The sequence below is a fragment of the Plectropomus leopardus genome, chromosome 2 (genome assembly GCF_026936395.1).
Source record: "Plectropomus leopardus strain MGB_pleo_1.0 chromosome 2, ASM2693639v1, whole genome shotgun sequence".
Lineage (NCBI taxonomy): Eukaryota > Metazoa > Chordata > Actinopteri > Perciformes > Serranidae > Plectropomus > Plectropomus leopardus.
Window position 1 is genome coordinate 26444061 of NC_142177.1, and position 22681 is coordinate 26466741.

The 22681-nt window shown below is 37.4% G+C and overlaps 1 protein-coding gene across 1 annotated transcript; it reads left to right on the forward strand.

Annotated features, from left to right (window-relative positions):
• Positions 1 to 11008: 11008 nt before the first annotated feature.
• Positions 11009 to 21565, forward strand: terf2ip (telomeric repeat binding factor 2, interacting protein). Its single transcript, XM_088089384.1, has 9 exons — positions 11009 to 11143; positions 13082 to 13327; positions 13970 to 14115; positions 14291 to 14532; positions 15799 to 15894; positions 16011 to 16653; positions 18010 to 18113; positions 18352 to 18777; positions 20474 to 21565. The coding sequence occupies exons 2-9, from the start codon at positions 13098 to 13100 to the stop codon at positions 20693 to 20695; spliced, it is 2109 nt and encodes a 702-aa protein (XP_087945510.1). The 5' UTR covers positions 11009 to 11143; positions 13082 to 13097; the 3' UTR covers positions 20696 to 21565.
• The last annotated feature ends 1116 nt before the right edge of the window (positions 21566 to 22681 follow it).

Genomic DNA, 22681 nt, shown 5'->3' on the forward strand with positions numbered 1-22681 from the left:
AAAAATAGGATAGAGACGGGATAGCGTGCAACAACAAGGTCAGAGTCAAACTTGGGACATCAAAATCTTGTCCACTGACATATCAGGTCACCTCAACACACGACGCAGGTTCATTGACACAGAGCCTCCCCTCTGTCTGGATCACTGCCAGCTAGCAAGTCTGTAAATACAAAAACTCACAGAAGAAGCTTCCCTTCATATGAGGACATAGGTGTAGATTTCGGAGGGCGCAGGGGACACGTCCCCCTCAATATTTAGAGCATTTGTACCTCCAGTAAAATCCTGAAAGTAGCAGAAAACTTTTATTCTGACAAAGTTTCAGACATTTAATCCATAAATTGATGCAGAAAAGACATAAATTTGTGCATAAAAATTCACTAAATTACCGGGAATCACTGTCAAAACCTTCTGGCAGATGACCCCAAACCCCCCCATTTCATATGTGCGGTTGCAACGTTGAAATGAAACCTCTGCTCTTGTATGAGGGTGCGCAATGAAAACCACTACTGTGATTAAGCTGCACAGATGTGATCAGTGGAAAGTAGATATGAGTCAGTAGAAGCCATTGGACCTAAAACAGCCCTTAAAAAACATCTAAGTAGTATGTGCATTAATTATTTTTGATTTGCTGTAAAGATGTGGGACCTATTTCACCTGTAAAAAAATATTTCAACTTTTCTGAAACATTGTGGTGTCCAGGAAAAATAAAATAAAAAAATACAGATAACTGCAGAACAGTTTTTAAGTGTGTGTGTGGGGGGGCAAATCAGAAAAGTTTTATCAGTACACACATGATCCCTTGTTTCTTTGTGTTTTGTTTTTGTTTATATTTTTGTTATATATTTTATTATTCTGTGTGGAAATTTCGTTGCTTTTGCTCCTTAAAAAATAGCTGAGTATCACATTTTCTGCACTCTTCCTCAGAAACACAATACAGGTTTCTAAAAGGTAAAGTTTGTGGGTTTAACCCTTTGAAACTTGAGCAAATTGACTTGATTTCTTTCAAAAACAATGGAAGAACTTATAAGTGGCAAGTTACAAGAAAATTACCTGAAATTTAGCAAAAAAAATAAAAAGGTAGGAAAAAAGCCCAACAAACAAGCAGTTAGCATCTCATTAAGAAATGTTCCTCAAATTGCAAGAGATTAGTAGCTTTAAAAAAATATTTATTAAAAAAGCGAGGGAAAATGTCTGCGGGTGGGGGTCATGTCTGCGGGTGGGGGTCATTTTTTTTTCCCAGGTCATTTCCGTTAAAAAAATGAATTTCAGGTAAGTTTCTTGGATTTTTTTTTTTTTACTAGTTTTGTTTTTTTCTTCTGTCCTCACTTATTGCCTTCAAAGGGTTAAAGAAAAACAAATTTATCTCACTCTTTTCTTTAATATGCCACATAAAAGCAAATTCGGCTCTTCTTTTAATTAATCACAAAAATGTCATCTGATGTTAAATGCAAGAATAAATTGTAAACGTGTGGTTGCCTCAGTGGTGAGGCATTATGGTTCCCTCCATCTTTCTCTTTTTTAAAATTTTTGGATCTTTTTTCAAGTTATAAGGACAAACAGAAACGATAGCAACAATAAGATCTTCTGAGGAATAAGAAAAATATGAGCCAGCTGTAAATGGAGAAAAGATGAGAGCAGGAAAAGAGCCTGGCCGTGAGAATGTGGCAGTTGAAGGAGAAGTTTGGCCCCTAAAAATAAGCCTTTGAGTTGGCAGATGATGTTGGTGGGGGGATTTCTGGCTCTGACCCGGATGGTCCTCTTGGATGGTTGATGATGATGGTAATTAAATGTGTTCTTTATGTTGAGTCAGCATATCCTCACTTTGTTACAGCCGGTCTCTGCTGACCATGCTCTGCCAAGATTCCTGAGCTAATCTGCCAAATAATTCTCAAAAAGTATATTTCTGCAGTCGTCCGTCCACACAGAGCCAAGTCCAAAGATAGCGACTTTGATTTACACAGGGAAGTTTTGTTTTTGTTTGAGCTCCTTAAGAAACAGCAGCTCGGCTTTTATTTATTCTCTTTTGTTTTAGTATCAGAGAGGAATTTCACTCCCACCAGGGTGTGTTACCTGATATGTGTGGGTCCTTGAACGAGCCTCGTTTCTGAAGTGATACACCTGCCTCTGCGAGACGAATATAGCTCTGGAGAAAAAGCTACGTTTAATCTGGTGTTTATACAGAAAACACCTCTGGAATTTATATTATGACTCTTTGTGTTCTTGTGAGCGACACAGAAAAACATGCTGGACTTTCAGTAGAATAAGTAATAAGTAATGTAGATACACTTACTGCGTCAGATACAGTTTTACTGATATTCATAATGGTTTTTGTTCATGAGGTTATTAAAAAGTCATTAAAAAGGTAAAATGTATGTTAAATGTTAAATGTATTGCCTTTAATGTAAGGTCTTTACTTAATACAGACAGTTACACCAGCCCAGTGTAGCTGAGGGAATTGTGGGAAACGTGGTGTTGTGTGGTGAGGTCGTAGGTCAGTAGCATTGTGGGTAAAAGCAACATGGCTGCAGATGATGAACATACGACTCCAGAGTAACAATATTCTACACGTGGTCCGAGAGGTGTGTGCGGTCATTCTTCTTTTATTTGGTTTCCTGTCCGTGTATAATACTGTCAGTGTGCCTGACATTGGCATTGGTGATGCATTTAAAGTAATAATTTTTTATTTTTAGCATATTTCTGTTGTGCAAATTGAACTGCTTAACAATGGACACTAGTTGAAGCGGAAAGGGTATGTTTTTGAAACTTATATGTCGGTAATTTTATTGTAGTTTTCAGGGTGTCTGAGGTGTTTGTGGTGTCTGAGGAAACAGAAACAGAGAAATAGCAAAATGAATCATCAGAAAACATGCAAAGGATTAATGGCCCTTAATTCTTTGGACTGGTGCAGGTACAGATACTCTGCTTTAATTCTGTCTGGGAATATTTGTTGCACTGTAAATCTCTTCTATAAAGCAAACTAAGTGCAGCTTGATACACCAGATTTTCAGCATTTCACTGATAGCTGCTGTTGTGAATTGTGTGGATTATTCAATGGCATGAAAAGGTTAAAATGTCTTCTTTCTTTCAAATTTCAGAAAAAAAACATAGAGTGAAGTCAATAAATTTTACAACACCTCTTAATCTTCTTCAAGTATAAAATCAAAGCTACACTTAACCCTTTGAAACCTGGGACGACATCACTTTTCTTGTGCTGCTTTCAGACGCCTTTTACAAGTATTTAACCTTTGAACCCTGAGCAAATTGATGTAATTTCTTTCAAAAACATGTAGAATCGGTAGATTTATAAACAAATTTGTTAAAGCAAGGGAGGATTATCAAGGGAATAAGAGGCTATATTCCAGATTATAAAAATTGCACATTTCACCTGCACAATTAAATTTATGTTACAGAATTATTTTAATTATGAAACACCTTTTCCAGGTCATTTACTTATTTCTTTTTTAGTTTACTTTTTTCTTTCTTTTTTTTAAATTTCAAGTAGTCTTCTTGAACTTTTTTTTTTACAAATATCTTAGCTAATTTTGAGGGTATTTTATTCTTTTATTGCTTGTCACCGTCTAAAAATTCTTGTTAAACTCCACTACGTTTTTTTCTGCCCACCATGGTCGGCCCTAGACTTCTGCGGTCTGGTATGAGTTTTCATATTGACATTTAAAATGTGTTGACTGATTCATGACATCAGCTCAGCTGAGTCAAATGAATTGTGAACTGGGTAAAGATTACAAGGCAGCAAACCATCCTTTAATTTATAGTTATAGTTGAATAATGTATGTAAACTTTGCACCGTAAGAACAGTGTTTAAATAACCTTCAAAATGGGCCATTACTAAACCAAGTCATAGATGTGCTGTATCACCTAAACAAATACCATGACACTTCAAAATGTATTAAATATTTTTATTGTCTCTTGTTCACTTTTATGGAGAGCCCTAAGCAAACCGCCTATAGGCCTTAATGGGCCACCAGCATTTTTTTCAGCCATAGTGTGACTCCAGTTTTAACTGTCAGTGCTCACGTCACGTTATCTTTGTCAGGTGGATTTTTTCCAAGTGATTAATTAACATGAGAGTGGAAAGTTAGTTCAAAGTGACGCAATGTGACCCGGTTCAAGCTGCTCTGTCATGTGACTCAGATGAGGGCATTGCTTGTGAACATGTTACACATCATTCCTGATTTGTTTGGTCAAGTGAAAGGATTTATATTTTAAATTTAGATTTCCATCACACAGTATTTCCTCATAAAGAGACATTTTTTATTCTAACATAACTGTGAGAGTTTTGTCAAAGTGTTTTGATTGAAAGAGACTTTTTATATGTATATGAAGTTGGGGACATGAGCAAAGCAAAATGTGTAAACAAAAATCAAAATATCAAAAAAAGTGCTCAGAAACAGTCCGCTATGTGGCTAAATTGGTTGGAGCAGCCTCTGAAAGTATAATGAAATCTTTAAAAACGCCTCTGTAAACCTAAACATCTTTCGTTTTACAGGAATAGATCGACATTAATTGCCAAGAGCTTAATGACAGAATCGATGCCACTCTCATTACATATTGAGCTGAAGTCAGGATACAGTTAACCTAGCATTCAGCAAGGACTGAAAACAGGAAACTGCTCGCCTGGCACAGTCAGAGGATAACAACCCTTTGGTTTTTGTATGAATTAGACAAATGTGATCAAACATGTTGATCAGTGTAAAGGTGCTGATGGGCTGTTTTTTTACCTTTGGACAGAGTCAGACTAGCTGTTAACTTCTGTTTCCAGTCATTATGCTATGCTAAGCTAACCGTGCAGCTACAGAGGATTAAACAAAAACAAATATGAGATCCTGGTATCGATCCTCTGATCTAACTCTTTACAAGAAAGTGAATAACAACACTGCTTGCATGACAATGCCGTTATCTCTGTTCATCACAGTGTCATGCATTTTTTCAGCACACTCAGCTCTGACTGGTAACCTCCTTTTTCTGAGCTCAGACCGATACCTTCCTGTCTCACTCTGGAGGAGTCTTAAACCCTTTTTTACAGAGTGTGCTGATCATTGGTCCTCTGCTTCTTCCCAAATCTACCAAAATAGAATAAACTCTCCGCCCAAAGTTTAAAAATCTGGGAAGAATTGCTGATTTTACTGTAAAAGTTAGTAATTCTAGATTCTACTCTAAAGAGTTAAAAAAAGACAAAGCCTCATCTCTTTTCCCTCTTGTTATTTAGCAACCAGATCACCAGAAAGTCTTTTGGTATTGGACATTTCTGTAAACCGTAGATACTTTACATTTTGAATGTTATTATGTAGTGTACATTGAAACTTTAGGCTACTTTTCTTTACATTTCAACAATTTTATGGTTAATGTTTAGGGCATAAAAACCACTTGGTAATAGTTCATAAAATATCATGTTTTTGTGACATTATTCCAGCAAAAAATGCTGCAATGTCTCTGTAAAAAACTATTTTCAAACAACAGCTTTTTATGTCACTATCCCTGGTGGAAAAAAAAGGTTTTTTTTGCGACATGCAAAAAAACACCCATGTTTCTTGCCTAAAAAGCAGCTGGGAAAACTGTGACAGATAACTAAAACCAATGACTGTTTATAAAGATGGACAAGCCAGAGTCTGAGTCTGCGCAGCAGCAAAAATCCCCTGTCTCTGGCAGTAGCGCTCTCCATGGAGTCAAGTTCCCGCCCGCGCCTTTTGGCACACTCAGCTGTTAGTCAAGTCGTCAGAACACAGTTTTATAGCATCAAATAATTAATGATTTAAAAAAGTATCAGAAAAACTTGGACTTATTTGAACAAACATCAGGGTGCTAAGCACTACTTAACATGACAGAAATATGACAGAAACCATGTTTGTGAAAAAAAATATTTTGTGCTCCGTCTCAATCCACTAACAGGGAGGGGGCGGGGTTTATGACCTCTGCTGCAGCCAGCCACCAGGGGGTGATCGAGAAGGTTTGGCATCACTTTTGAAGGTCCGCCGTTTTGTCCACGTTTATATACAGTCTGTAGCTAACAGTTTTTATTGTTTGTTGGTCTTCAACATAGACTTTATATAAAGATGGACAATGCGCCCCCACTTACCGACGCTATGCTTAAGTGAAGCTATAATATCCCTGATAGGGGCGCTGCCATTTTGCGCCAGTGACGTCATTTGGAGCCGAAGACTGTTCAGTAGCGATATCCGCGATGGGGGAGTTCTCACCAAAACACCCCTCCAACTTATCAAGAGTGGAGCCGTTGAATGTGAGTGCATATTTTGGCACACACAGCTGTCAATCATGGTGGAAAATCCCCTTTTTGTATAATTTAATAACTCATTTAAACCGAACTTATCATAAAAAACATTTGAACAACCACAGGGTGATGAGAATTACCTTCAGTGACAGAAACCATCTTTGGGAAACTGAGTTTGAGTTTTTAGTTTGGCTTATGTCCATTCACTAACATGGAGGGTCGGGCTTTAGGACCTATACTGCAGACAGACACCAGGGGGCGATCGAGATTGAAAACCTCAGTCTGGGCGAACTGTCATGTTGTCCATCTTCATATACAGTCTATGGCTAAAACACAACGGGTTTTTTTTGTTTGTTGGTCTTCACAATTGTCTGCAGTTTGGCAGGTGTCATGCCATCCTCCATCCCCTCCGCTACTCTACCTACAGATGACAAAGTCAGCTCATATTTCTGTCAATTTAGAGATGTCGATATGATATGTATGAAATCTACAAATGTTACGTATTCAAGTTTTGCAGAAGCATGAATCTGTTACATTACAATACCAGTATTTTCATCTGGTGACCGTGCTTTAGTCTGTCCGGTCATCATCAGTAGCCATGCTGCTCTACATGGCTGTAATGAAACCGAGGCCTGACAGCGGTTCAGAGAGACCCGGGTCCCTTTACCCTAGTTTTACCCAAGCAGCACATCCACAGGGAGGATCACAGCGTGCCAGTGACGAGGCAACAGACAAACAAACTGGTAGTGGAGTCTCAATCTGTCTCCTCGAGAAGCTTCAGTTGGCGACCCTGAGACAATCACGAAGTCTCAGGAGAGGTCAATGCCACGTCTGTAGTCCTCTGGTTTAGGATTTGTTCCGTGAGATTTGTTGGATAAAAAGTACATCACCCTGATGGGGGTTTTCGCTGTTGTTTCTAATTGGCAATTTTGCAAATAAAATACACTCGACTGAGGACTGGTTAACAGATCAGATCACTTTATCTGGGATACAATAAAAATATAAATCCATTCTCTTGGACTACAGTGATCAATGATATATTATATATATGTTTGATAGACAGCCCTGTTGTTTTGTAAAGTGGTGTCACATCTCCCTCTTCAGGCTGGAAACAACTACTGGGCTTCACAGAAGGGATTTTCCCTCTGCCACAGCCTATCCTAATGATTACAGATTGTCCACAAACATACATCGACTCGGAGGAGTTGCAGCACCTCAGTGGCTGCTGTATTGTTTCAGCTGGTTGAGCTGAAGAGGGAGAGAAACAATAGAGGCCAATAACAATAACGAAGCTGTCAGGACTGTGAGGGAGGTAAGGTCGGTGAGGCGATACAGTAAAACAGGCCGGCCCGATTCTTTCTCATGGCCTTGGAAAAGTTTAAGCTGCACCCTGGATTTCACAAATTCAAAATGAGTCGCTAATAGTTTTAGGAAATGCTGACTAGCCTTTTGCCTGAAGGTACAAAATTCTTACAAAATCACAGTCAAAATATGAAAATAAATAAATATCATATTTTGTAGAAAAAAAATCTTTTACAATCACAATACCAAACAGACTAAGATTTTTTTTTCTTTTTTTACGTGTGAATACTTTTAGGGTCATCACTCACAACACTGTACTTGTACATATGGTTCCTTGCGTACAAATTAGTGTCAAAGAGACTTAAAAACCACATTCAGTTTATGCCAAGATATTGCAGAGGAGAAGTTCCCATTTTTAAAAAAGTTATTGCTTTCCAGTCTTTAAGAGTATCAAACATCTGAAAGCATTTCCAATGCAAATAAAAAATGCATTTTGCATTCTCAGCAATTATTCATTCATTTATGGATATGGCCGCATGTGGCTGCTTAAAGAAAAAGCACTGCGCCCAGTTTCTTTTTCAGAGCGCTTCAGCGTCTTTGTGTAGCTTCTCCAAGCACTTTTAGTGGAAAATCTCTGAATTTTTTACAAAGACACTAAAGTGACGTCACTGCGTCGATACTTATATCCAAAGCTGTGTGAAACTAAATAAAGGATTAGTTCTCATGAAAATAAAGCTCCATCATTTTACAATTGCCATATTCAAAAATAATTAAAAAATGTAATCAAGTCATTTTTATTTTTAAAACTATGATCTAATTACTTAAGTTTGTCAAATTTAGCCTGGTTTTATTATAATTATTGTTTTTTGTAATCTGGTTATGTAATCCAGATTACAAGTAACCCTTGAATTATGCAGTCTTGTTTGTATATGAGAAAGAAGAGTCAAAGTAGCTTCAGAACATCCAAAAATAATCATGTTTGTGTTAAAAAACATATGGAAATGATTTAACCGTAATGAGTCTTACATTGGAAAAATTAGAGAAAATAATACATTGTGCTCCTTTATCAATTTAGCATCTTTTGTAATGTTGAGGCACAGGGGGAGATCCATGTGCTCAAAGTTATCAAAGTTTGCTACATAAAAAATGAGTGTGCATGTCATTGATTTGGGGCTACATTTTTGGCAGATTCCCTTCTAATAAAAGAAAAACATAAACTTTAATATTACGTGACCGCTCTCATAATGGGGTGCTGAAATGAGCGCAGCAGTTATCCATCATGCCTCACACGCACATCGGCCTCCAGGGGACAATTAACTGATCAGAAGTAATCTCTCCCACTGGACCGTCAGTGTTTGTGTGTGTGATTCTTGAGATATCATTTTTCTCACTGCTCAGTTGGATTGTTAGTCTACTGTTGTGTGAACACAACATCACCAGGACTCTGACTGTGTGTGGTCCTGACCCTGTTTGTCATTGATGATGCCTTGAGCTCAGTTTTTATTTTTATTTTTCACATTACAGTACACATTATATTGTGAGTGTGTTAACACAAGCTATTAACTTCAGACTGTTTTAAGTCACATTTCAGCAATTAATATGACATCTACTTTTCCAAAAAAGGGAGGTCATCCTATATCATCACTGTTTTTTGCTTGTAGTTTAGGCAAGTGTATTTGACATTACAAGGCATACATCAGATAAAACACATCTATGTTTTTCAAGGATAACACACAATACAAAATGTAACTATTCACGGGGAAGTGGGAGGAATGTCATCTTTTGTTTTTGTAAACAAATATCTATCAGTCAGACAGTGGAGGTATTGCACCAGGATGAATAACACAAGTAACTTCTAAAGTAGCATTTGTTAATAAATAGCAGTAATTAATACCTCTGACAAATAGACATTTAATATATTCAAGTTTACTTTTGCAAATTCTGCCTTATGAATGCATTGCCTGGGTTTGCCTTCACAGCAGTCAGAATGAAAGAAAAAGGCGGCTGAGCTGGTAAAAGTGGGTTCGATTACAGTAGAGAAGCAATGGTAAAAAAAACCCCCAAAACATTCCTTTCCTTTTATGGCAGCAAATTGTTGTCGTTTTAGTCTTTAGTTAACTATTGTTTATTGTTTATTCAAGGATCCCCATTATTAAAAACGCATGAATGTGCCCTTAGTTTTGCTGGGGTCCTGCACACTGAGATACAGTTTACAGATATAAAAACAATCTGAAAGCTAGACTAATACCTACATGAAAAGAAAAAAAATGTGAGTGATGTTTTAATAGTCTAAGCAGTACAATTGGACATAACAACAAAAAGAGAAAAACACCTACAGACATAAAGTAATAATAATAAGGAAATATGTGGCAAGAAGACTAAACAGATAAATTCATGACTAAAGAGATACATTCATGAAAGAATTTAAAGATATAAAATAACAAAAAGCAAAACCAAAGCTATATAACATAACTACATACAATTAACATATACAATCAGTGTTGATCTTATTGTTTGGAAAGATGTGGGCAATAATATTTGAATATTTATATTTATATTTATTAATGCACTTGCACTTTTAAATTTGTACTGTTTTTATCCTTGCGCTATGGTTTTATTAATCTTAGACTATTGTTTTATTTCATTGTAATTAATTGTTGTCTCTGCTAATTTTAGATTTTAGTGTCCTGTTTTATTATTTCTTACCAGGACCTCAATACTTTATTTTTGATCCCCTTTCATGAACCTCATGTTTTAGAATGACAATAAACCTTCTTGAATCTAAACTTTTTAAAAGTAATTTCTTCATTGATAGTAGGTCTGATATACAGGAGCATTATGTGACCAGAGGCTGCACCTTGTGTGCTGTATTCATGCTCAGAGGACATGTGTTTCTGGTGAGACAAACTGGTTGTTAGGACTCATGACACTCTGCAGTAGCATTAGGAGACATAAAGACACTTCCTGTTTAACCATCAGCCAAGACAGATATGCATATACACTAGTTCAGTATAGACAGTTAATTGCCACATACGTCACTTTATTTTTGGGAGTCTACAACTTTTTCAGATTGGATTTCAATCTTGATCAGATTGCAAGACAATAATCTAAATGTGGCCAAATTTAAGAATGAATAGCTGGTTTAATTACTGAGGAAGTGATGAAAGCAGAGCACTTCCTAGTCATAATGATTTCTCTTCCCATTTTCCAGTTATGTAACTGAAAATGTTTCATGTTATTTTATATTATTTATTTTTAGGTTTTTTTCCCTTCACTTTTCTTACTTTTCTTACTTTTCTTTATTTCTTTTTTATTTTTAGTTTATGGGCCATGTCTTGTTAAGTTGCTCGTTTTATAATAGCCACATTTTAAGAGAAGTCAAATTATGTGCTGAGGTTTCAAATGGTTAAGAAAATGTGTAAACGCGGTTTTTTGATGAAGTTAAAATACAGTTTTCTATGATTTATACACGCAGCCAGGGGCGGCAACGCGACGGAGGCAATCCACCGAAGAAGAACAAAACCCGGAAGTAGGATGTGTTTTGCTTTTGTCGCGGCGGGAAATCTCATCGAGGAAATAAACAAACGCTACACGGTGAGTGTTACTTTCACTTTCCTCATCTAAACAGTGTTTTATGTATTCATAACATCACCTCCGCAGCATCTCTCTTAAAATCTGCCATTTAAGCGCGCAGCGCTAAAGCTAAACGTGCTAAGAGACTTAGCAACCGTAACCAACGGAAACCTGCCAGCTGCCCGCGAGAGAGCTGCTGCCGAGGAAACGTGATGAAAGACAGCAGTTTACTACTTTTAATGTCCGATAATGTCATTTTCATTTGGTTCATAGGAGTTTTGTGTCTCCCGGTAGTGTTTCCCAGCACGTTAACGTCTATTATCGGTTTATTAATGAGCCGCAAATCAGTAAACTGCAACCAGCTGCTGTAAATTTAAGCGCTCTTTGCCAAAATGTTACACTGTTTCAGGTAAAAACGCAGGGCTCACCCCCGTGTTTCCAGGTTCCTATGTTTCTTATTTTAAATCAGATTGTAACAGATAAAAGGGATAGCTATGCAGTTAGTTGCAATAGCAAAATAACGAAGGGACGTGGGCCTCCCTCTCAAATGCAGTTTGTATGTTAAAAATCGGTTTAGACACTGTGGAAACATTTAATGTGTAAAGTCAGGAAATATGTATGTATGTATGTATGTATGTGTGTGTGTGTGAGTGAGTGTGTATATGTATGTTTGCGTGTGTGTTTATATATATATATATATTCCAAAATATTTGTATTTAGATTTTTCATTCTGTTATATACAGTTTTTGCAATCGTACAACACATAACATACAATTACTATCTTAATACAATATAAAATAAATATTTTTTTTAAAAAAAGAATGCTCCTCATGTTTTAATAAATGGTAATTTATACAAGATGGAGTACATTAATTGCAAAAAATACTAAATATGGCAAGTATTTAAAAGACAAAAAGAAAAATACACAAGCTGAGAGACTGCATGGTGCACAGAAATTAGTCTTTCACTTGATCATCTGGTAAATCTAAATCCTTATATTATTTATAAAGGGACTCCATATATTCTCAAATGTATGCTGTTTACTCTTTATTAAGTCAATTAGCCTTTCTAATGGAAGGCTTGATAACATCATACTTATCCATTGATTAGTGCTTGGCCTGTCAGGGTTTTTCAATAAAAGTACATTTTTTGCATAAAGCAAGCTGAGGTCTATAAATACTTGTTGATTTTGTACTATTGTTATATTTCTGTGGATACGGTTCCATAAAAAAGTGTAGAGTCCACCGTGATTCTTCTTGAATATAACTTTACCTCTCCCCAGAATGTTTTAATCTTTCTACATTTGCAAATATAGTAAAACAATGTTCCTCTATTTTCCTCTGTTTTTTTTTTTTGCACATGACTGCTATGATTTTTTTTGCATCCATTTCATTCCACTGGTGTCACAGATTTCAACATATTGACCCAGGAAACCATGCATTGAGCATTTGATCTGAGGAAAAAAGCATTGCTGGGAACACCCTTTTAAAGATCTCCTTAATGAGTCACATTAAGAGGATATTGAGCATGGTAATGTTGATACACTCATTTAAATGATCTGGGCAGTACATTGCAAATACTTCTCAGAATAATGCAATAAAATTCAAAAGCATTACAGACCACATCTTCCAGAATGATAAACAGTTTAACCAAAATTGAACATCATAAGCTTCATGGGTGAAGGAGTTATTGCAGTGCTGTTATGTCAGACTGCATTTATAGCTACTCTGAGCTTTATTCTAGCTATAAACTGGCAATGAAAGGCTGCAACTTGAGGAAATGCTCACAATTATACATTCACAAATACAACTGTGCACTTGCATGAAACCACGGATCAATTTTAAATTGTGATGAAACAACAATATACAACACAAACACACTAAAAAGAAAAACAAACACCACCTTTTAATATTTGACACGTTAAGTATTGTCTTCTCTGTATTTCCCTTCTTTCACCAGGTGAGACATTTTGACTATGGCGTCCAAGCAGCAGGATGTGGCCAAATCTGACATCTCCCCGGTTCTGTTCATGACCATGGACGGTGAACCCATGGCTTTTTTCTTGAGGCCGGGTCCTGTAAAACGCAAGCTGCAGCCGCTCATCAATGCTGGAGGAGGGATGTTGTCCAATGTGCAGCAGCCCGGGGCGATCCTGCTGATTGACCCAGAGGAAAGACGCTCTGTTCCTGAAAGTGCCGCTCACTGGTACGTGACGGAGTGGGATACTAATAGAAAGTGTTAATGTCAGGAGGAAGTCTATTCAGTTGATAAAAATAAAGCTAAGTGGCTGTACCATGAAAGACTATTGTTTAGTGTGGATACGTTTATTATTTAGCCAATTTATCTGTCTTATTTTGAAATTTAGTCTGCTCAACATTCACATATACAGCTTAATCATTCATATTTTATTATTTAATGAGATAAGTTGAATCTCAGCGTTACACCTAATAAGCTAAAGTCAGTCCCATCATTCACAGAGCAGCAGCTATGTATGTGTTGTTGTCAGCATTTTGTAATTTACCTTTACAACAACATATACAGCAGCTGTTGTTAGAAAATGCCCAGTCTTACATGGCAAATGTAAACAGCATTGTACTCCGTAACAAAGAGCTTTAATACTGTTACAGGGAAAAAAAAGTATATAAACATGGCTTACTCTGTTAAGTTTTATTGCTTCTTTCTAATGACGGAGGACTTTTAAGTTTTAGCACAATCCTCTAAAGCGTTGTCATGTATTTGTATGCGATCAGCCAGATAATTTAATTCACCAAAAGTTGCTAGTGTGTCTCTAACTTAAAAAATTAATCCAAGCACTGGAAATGAAGCTGCTGTCTGTCTGCTCCTCAGGTACGTGTCCACGCAGTACATTCACGACTGTATTGAGAAGGATGAGCAGCTGAATTTAGAGGACTACAGATTAAATCCTGAAGTTGTCCCGAGACAGTCGCCTCGACTCAACAGAAACAAAGAGACCACTTCTGGACTTTCAGGAGGTACGGTGTAAAGACCGAACTATACCTTTTCTCAGTGATCAGTGATTAAACCCTTAAAAATTAACACTGGTTTTGTATTGGCTGTAACATTTCTAATCAAATAAGGAATTTATTCTACTGTGTTTATTTGTTGATTAAATGTACTGAAGCATACACTTCCCGTCCCGTTCGTTAGGATCAGGCAGGGTCCCCTACACCGCTGAAGAGGACGCTGCCATTTTGAGTTATGTCAGTGAGCACATGAAAAAGATCGGGGGAAACCGGCTTTGGCAAGAGATGGAGAAGCAGCAGCTGACGAGCCACAGCTGGCAATCGATGAAATATCGTTATAGAGTTCGACTGGCAAAGAGACAGTCAGAGGTGGAGGAGGTGGAAACCACAGAGGACGACACCGAGGCAGCAGAGGGAGAGACTGAGGTAATTTACCTGGACGGCGTTTTGTCAGATATTTCTCTGTATTCTTTCAGAATTGACATAACATTTACAGGTTACAGTCAGGGTTTCAGTGGTCATGGAAAACCTGGAAAAGTCATGGAATTTCCCAATCACATTTTCCAGAAAGGTCTTGTTACTAGTAAAAGTCATTGAAAGTTTTGGAAAAATCATGAAAATAAGTTGTGTGTAATAAATTAAATGACATGAACTTAACGTAATGGTGATAAAGTCACCATTATTTTACATTAATGTCATTTTCTGTGGCTGACAGCGTAAAGCAACTTTAATATGCGTTGACATGTGACAACTTTTTGGTTGTTTTGTTTATTTGCTCATCACATAGTTTTCTTCATTTTGTCCCTGTGTTTTGTCTCTCCCTTCATGTGTGCTCACTTGGCATGTCAAATATTTTTTAAAGACTTTTGGCTTAGTGGAAGAGCATACAACTTAAAAGAGCTGTATTGTGTGTGTGTGTGTGTGTGTATATATATATATATATATATATATATATATATATATATACATACACACTATATGCCTAGTGAGCACACATAAGGGAGAGACATAATGTGGAGAACATAAAGAAATGTCACTTGAGTTACTTGGGGGTTTTGGCCTATAGTGGATGCAGTGCAGGAATTTCCTTTTGTTTCAACAGCTCATGATTCTTCCCAAAAAGATTTAAAAAATTAAATTTTGTATTATCTCTAAGTGTGTTCACAGGGCTTTTGCTACATAAGGTTTTTTTTTTATTACAACTGTCTAAACAGATGTTGTAGTCTTTTTTATATTTTCTTGATCAAAATACTATTTTGTATATTATTATTTTTTATTCTGTATTTATGTTCTTAACATTTGCAATCATTTGCCTTCATTTTTTATAATCTGCTATTGTGTCTAGTGGATTCCAAAATCTACTGGCTGTTAAATAGATGACCATTGTTTTTTTTTAAGGACTAGTGAGTGAAGCAAATCTGGCAGCCACTTACATATTTTACCAGCATTTGGCGGGTGCTAACTTTCAGCCCTGCTCTTGGCAATAATTTTATTCTAACCTTCTGAAAACCTCATTCTGAATCTGGTTTTTGTCACAGGGCCTTTAAAGTGGAGTGTATTTTTTAATACCACCACTGGGTGGCACCAAAAATATCAGTTATTGAAGTTTGAATTAGCTTTCTAATTCTTTCAGATGTCTCATTCATCTTTTAAAGACCTGAACCCTGAAGTTTCTTCTCCGTCTGCTTGTAGGTGGAAGGAAATCAGGAGACAGATGCTGAAAAACCCTCCAGTGCAGAAGATGCTGCGTCTCCTCAGACACATTCAGCGGAATCAGACCAAACACAGGCACTAAACAGAACTCGCTGTTTGCAACAAACATGGCGCTGAATATTAATTTTGTATGTGATAAAATAATTAATTAAATGAGCAGAAGTGAACACAATATTTTGGTGTCTCCACAGATAGATGTTCAGTTGATACCATCTGAGACCACACAACCAGAAATCGTCGAAGCTCAGACTTCCATCTCTCCTGAAGAAGAAGTGCAACATGTGAACCCACAGGCACAAGAACAGCCAGCTGAAAACGCACAGATAGAGAACGTAGAAGCTGAAACATCAAACTCCCCCCAACCTGAGGGACCAAGTTTGGACCCACACACAGATGCTCAGCCCATTTCAGCTGAGAGCGCAGAAACAGATGAACCACAAACAATTATCTCTCCACACAAAGAAAGTGTGCCAGAGGACTCACCTCCAGCTCAGCCTGAGTCTCTGCCCAACACCTCTTCTCAGAAAAAGTCCAAAGAGAAGCAGAAGGCGTCCCCTAAGCCCGAACCATCGCCGCAGCGATTAACACGCAGGCAGCTTGTGGTCGAGGAACCCTATGGCAAAAAACTCAGATCTTCAACAACTTCTCCGGGGCAACCGTCATCACCTCCCCAGCCCTTAAGGAAAACAAAATCAGCCGTTAAGTCTGCACTTCAAAAACACATAACAGTGGAGGAGCCGCCTGCTAAGAGAGCCAGAGGAAGGACTCCAGCGACTGCAGAGAGTCAACAGGAAGAGAGTGGGCACGCTGCCGTCTCTGAAACAGCACAAGCAGGTTTGTTATACCTCAGTCAGAATGAGACACTAAACAAAAAGACAAGAGATGCACCGATCCGACTTATTCAGCACTGTTAGGATACCTGTGCTGTGGATATCTGCCAGTACTGAGTGCTGATACAAAACCAGCATTTGATTAATAAACTGAAACTAAACATTTCTTTACTAACATTGTAAAAAAAAATGTAACAAATTAATACCTAGAGTCAATAGTTCAAATATTACTTCAATACAAGTAAAAGTTGCTGAGTCAAATTATTACTTGAGTTGAAGTACTAGACTACTTGCTTTTTAAAAAAATATGTTAGTATTTCTTTAAATGTCACATACTGTTGTTAATTGTTATACATTTACAGTACCTAGTGACTCTAAAACAACTGACTGGATGCTTGTTAAATATGGATGTCAAGTTGTTGTAGGAAGTTGTGTAGTTTATGTGCTGTGAACACAGCAAACATTTAAGACAATACAAATCATTCTTCATCTCAAAAACTTCAAATCTGGACTCAAGGTACGAGTGGGTGGGTGCATGATCTGGTCAGGATTCTTCATCTCAATCTGCAGATGCAGCTTCTACTAACACCACATAACCGAATACAACCGCCTACAGATGAACTCTCCTCTCTGCCTGACTCTGCTGACGAGCTGCCCTATCTGAGTCACACATGCGAGAGGTAGAGATACAGGAACACCACTTCAACGAACAAGCTACTCACAGAACTGCGTGATCACAGTTTATGGACTCTTGCGCTTTAGAAATGGAAAAAAAAAATCTGCTTACTTTAAATCAAATGTAGCGAGTAATGAGAACCTTTATAGATACGTACTGGAGTCAAAAGTACAACATTTATCTTCAAATTTATTGGAGTCAAAGTAATAAGTTTCCTAAAAAGTAATACTCAAGTACTGTAACTTAAGTAAATATACTTTGTTACTGTCCAGCACTGTGGAATTGTTATTTATTATGAGAATAATAAGTTGTGCACCAGCAATTTGGGAAAAAAAACTTTAAAAAATAACCAGAATAATAATTCAAGTGTTAACCTTTTAATTAACACACACACACACACACACACACACACACACACACACACACACACACACACACACACACACACACACACACATGCATCTGTAATCAGATGTAAACACAGAATTGTAATGAACAGAATGGCCCCTTTTTCTCTGATACCCACTCCAGCTGTTTGGGTGGGTATTTGCCCAATATTAGATTTGGATCGGTGCATACATAACATAGACGTAGACATATACTTATACAGATTTGAGTGAGATGTTCAGTTGGGCAGAGTGGTTGATCTCCTCTCATCTTTCTACCTTCATCACCATTTTGCAGATACAGAGTCTAACTCAGCGCCGCAGGAGGGACAAAAGAAGAAAGAGAAGAGAAAGTTCGGGATTTTAGAGTTGGCTACAAAAGAGTTTGAAGATGAAAGTGAGGTAACACAAAACAGAATATCACATTTATATATCTGTACGTGCTGTGGAAACATATAGACATATGCTTATTGTTTTTTGCCTCAAAAACTCATAATCTGCTCAGATATTCTCCTCCACAAATAAAACCTTGTTTTTGGGCTGAAAACAAAGGCAGTGTCAAAGGACCATATTATTTCCACATGGAAAAATCCTGAGTTCTTCTTCAAATATTTAAACTGTTATTGTTCTCGTCTCTCAGTCTGATGAGGACGGGGCTCCAGACACCCAAGCTGGGACAGCGACGGTACAGCCCACGTCGACAGAACCTCCACCTGCCACCTCAGACCGAGCTTCAGATGCTGCTTCCACACAGTCCAATCTTGAACATGGCCTCCAGGAGAATGTCCAAGAGGCCTCCAGTAGCAAATGCCCACCAAAGACAGTCTGCCCTGAGCCTGCAGCTGCTGAACCTGCAGCCGCCAAGTCCGTCAGTGTAACCTCCAAGGCCCACCTGTTCATATTCGACAGTGAATCTCAAAAGGAAAACTCTCAGTCCATTGTTGGTGACGATCCAGTAGCTCCATCCAAAACACAGCCAACAGTGACTGACCAGCCAACACTGACTCAGGTCCAGTTGGAAGAAGACAAGCAGCGAATCAGAGAGCTGATGAAGCAGACCAACCAGGTGAGCACTGTGGTGCACTAGATGCATCCGAGAGAGCAGAGGCACACTAATCTTCATTTTTCTCCACAATCTTACTACAAATTAACTGAAAAATCCAGAGTTAAAGGTGCTTTTTAATATTTTTGTGATCAAGTGGTTAATGAGAACAATGTTTTTGTGAAGTTGGTCTGGTATGGAAAGAGAAGGCTGCAGCTGTCAAGGCCAGGCTGCAGTCCAAACACTAAGGCCATGTTTACACAGTCAATTTACATCCACTGAAAAATGTCTTGTTTTTCTACCTACAGGCTCAGATTAATATTAATATTAATACATTACAGCAATATTAAAAGGATCCCTATTTTTTTGTTAAACGAGAAAAAAACAGAAAATTGCTCTCTTTAAACCCACCAGACTCCATTTAAATAATTTAATTTATCATTCAAAGTCGTCTTAGTTCATCTTCTCCCTGTTCCATCAATCACCAACTCTGGTTGGGTAAAATAAACCCTTAATTCTCCCTGTTAGATGTCAAATTATGCTGGTTCTATACACACTAAAATGATTGTTTATTTATGTTGTCTGGTGGGTTTGGTGATGGTGATTTTGTGTCAATTTCTGGTTAAAGTGATAGTTTTAGATTTTTGAAGTTGGGCTGTATGAGATACTTACGTATAGTCAGAGTATTACATACAAAAGCTGCTCAGAGCGCTCCCGGTTCTCAGAAACAGACATCCCACAGTTTAGCATTACCATGCTGTATAGAGGGGGCGAGATCAAAATGTGTTTTAGCCACTTTAAAAAACACCTACCTAAAAATACAATATCAGTCTAAGTGGATGCTGTATTGTGTGTTTTCAACTTGAAGCTTTGTGTCAGTTGGATCATGTAATGGCTGCTAACCGCACTTCGTGACCCAAACAGCTGACCGGCGCCGGATGAGAAATGTAGTGCCAAAGGAAAGTGGTGAAGGCGAGGTAAAGCTGTGAAAGTCTGAAAGTCTATACTGCCCACATAGGCTGATATTGATTTTTTTAGGTAGGCCTTTTTAAAGTGGCTAAAATACATTTTGATATCAAACCATGCGGGCTGCACACCCCGTCTGTTTCTGTAAACCGGTAGCACGCCGACCGCCAGCTACTGTATATAATACACTGACTATACATAAGTATCTCAGAACGATCCCTTTAGACAAAAAGGATCTAAAGCTTTACTCAAACCGCGTTTAATTGTTTAGCCATCGGCAAAGAAGTTGTGAGCCTCCAAGGACTCCAAGGAGAAGTAGTTATTGAGGTTAAAATCCTTGCATGACGACATTATAGCACAACATCAAACACAGGCTAATGGTGCTGATGGTGGTGCTGCTAAGCTGTCTTGTCATTATGTCGATGACTGTGAGTTATTGATATTATGGTAAGTTTAATGAATCACATTTATAGTATTAATTAATGTAATGATGTCTCTTCCGAGAGTTTGAAAAATACACTTTCCCAGCATGGGATTCCTTATTTGATTATAAATGTTACAGCCAGTACAAAAACCAGTGTTAATTTTTAAGGGTTTAATCATTGATCCCTGACTCCGCCCTCACCATGCCCTTAAACTATGACTACTCACTGACTGTATCTATGTGCTATTTATTCTTTTAAAAATTATCTTTGGCAATAACTCCTCTCTGTCTGTGTCAAATAATAACCCCTTGTAACTATTTTTGTTCCAGGACTTGGTCAGTGTGACCAAAGCCCTGTTGAAGACCAGTGGAGACTTCTCTGCTGCTCTGGAGCAGCTTTTGAACCCCTCCACCAACTCTGGACCACTCTGGAGTCGCAGTGATGACAGTCTTTTGCTCTCAGCTGATCCCGTGGTCCGACAGCAGCTGCAGGAGAAATACGGTGAGGAGGGTGTTGCCAAAAGAATCATGTTCCTCGAAGTAGTGGGATGAAAATGAAAGACAGGTCAGTACAGTTAGAAAACGGGAAAATAGCAGATCTGGACATACGGAGTATACTAATATTGAAAGGTAGAAAGTCAAAAACATTAAATGATTAAACAAATGATTTATTATTTAACATTCTAAAGTGGATCAAGTAGAAACTATTATTTGTGCCATGTATCTATGCTTTTGTTTGGGGACCAAATCTTTTAATGTGTTTTAAAATACTATTTTATGTGTTTTAAATCAGTTCATTTTTTTCACTATGGAATAAATCTCCTATTTTAGAACAGATTGCTTTTGAATGACTGAAAGAAAAATGACCCGTGAAATTGGTGAGTTCAGCTAGTGGTCGCAGATAAATGAAAACTCGGGTCAAGACAAGATAAATTGGTTCCCTTTAACCAAAAAAGTTGCTGCTCTGATTGTAACAAAACGTGCCTCGACTACTTGAGTATTAGAGATGTTGTAAAGGTCTTGCATTTTTCATACACTGTGACAATATTCTCCATGTAAGTTAAAAAAAGTAACAAGGTGATATCCACTTTATAGTAAACAGAAAATAGTGTGTAGAAAATTAAGACCATTTTTTTAATGAATGCCAAGAATGACCAGTTTGAGTAAAGTCATTAATCTTTACTGAACTGGAAGGTAATGATTTGATTAGGGAAATCACACTGTCCAACAATTATTTATTGATTGTACAACCCCGATTCCAAAAAAGTTGGGTCACTGTGTAAAACTTAAATAAAAACAGGATGCAATGATTTGCATTTTTTTTTACCTCTATTCAACTGAGTACAGTACAAAGAGCAGATATTTAATGTTCATGCTGATAAAATATTGTTTTTTTTGTAAATAAACACTTATTGTGAATAAGTTTGCCTTCAACATGTTTCAAAAATGTTGGGACAGGGGCATGCTTACCACGCTGTGACATCACCTTTTCTTTTAGCAACAGGTATTAAGTGTTTGGCAACTGATGACACTAATTGTTGTGAAAGTAGAATTATTTCCCACTCTTGGTTGATATATGACTTTGGTTGTATTTTGTGTTTCATAATGCGCCACACATTTTCAGTGAGAGACAGGTCTGGACTTTAGGCAGTCTAGTCTAGTGGACGCACTCTTTGCCTACAAAGCCACACTATAGTGAAACGAGCAGAATGTGTCTCATTGTCTTTCTGGAATAAGCATTTGTGTCCCTGAAAGAGACATTGTCTGGATGGCAGCATATGTTGCTCCAAAACCTGTATTTATCTTTCAGCATTAGCAGATGCAGCGGCGAACTGCGTTTACTGACAATCATTTTCCAAAGTGTCCCTGAGCCCATGTAGTCATATCCTGTACATATTCATGTTGGTTTTTAATGCAGTGAAGCCTGAGGGGTCAAAGGTCACTGGTATTCAGTGATGGTTTTCAGCCTTGCCCCTCACATACCCTAAAATCCCTAAATTACTTGCAAATGTGCTTTGTGAAACTTTGTTCTTTAATTGTTTGACTCTTTGCATACACAATGCACCTTTTCGAAAAAAAAAGTCACCGTCCTTTCTTGTAAACAACTGAGCCTTTCGTGATACTTTATTAGGTTAATTTAATATGTTTATGAATTGTCAAATATACTCTATAGATAATCTGTTTAACACCTACAGACAAAGCAATACAGTTGAATTGTTTTAATCAACTAATCAACTAAAAAGCTTTTAAAATGTTATAAATACTCTACAAACTATCCATAAGCGGACCAAATCTAGATCCAAATAAAGTGTTACCAATACAGCAATACAAATACAGCTACAAGAAATGATTATTCTCTTGATTAATTTTTTCCTTAATAAAATGTCAGAATATAGTGAAATATCCTGTGTGATCTCCCAGAGCCCAAAGTGAAATCTTTATCTGACCAATAATTCAAAAATCCAAAGCTGTTCAGATAGTTGTCCTATATGACAAAGAAAAGCATCAAATTCTAAAGTTTAAGATTCATTTAAACCA

Coding starts and splice junctions, on each gene's coding strand:
- terf2ip (XM_088089384.1), top strand. CDS start 13,098: ATGGCGTCCAAGCAGCAGGATGTGGCCAAATCTGACATCTCCCCGGTT. Junction 16,654..18,009: donor CTCTGAAACAGCACAAGCAG/GTTTGTTATACC, acceptor ACCATTTTGCAG/ATACAGAGTCTAACTCAGCG. Junction 18,114..18,351: donor AGTTTGAAGATGAAAGTGAG/GTAACACAAAAC, acceptor CTCGTCTCTCAG/TCTGATGAGGACGGGGCTCC.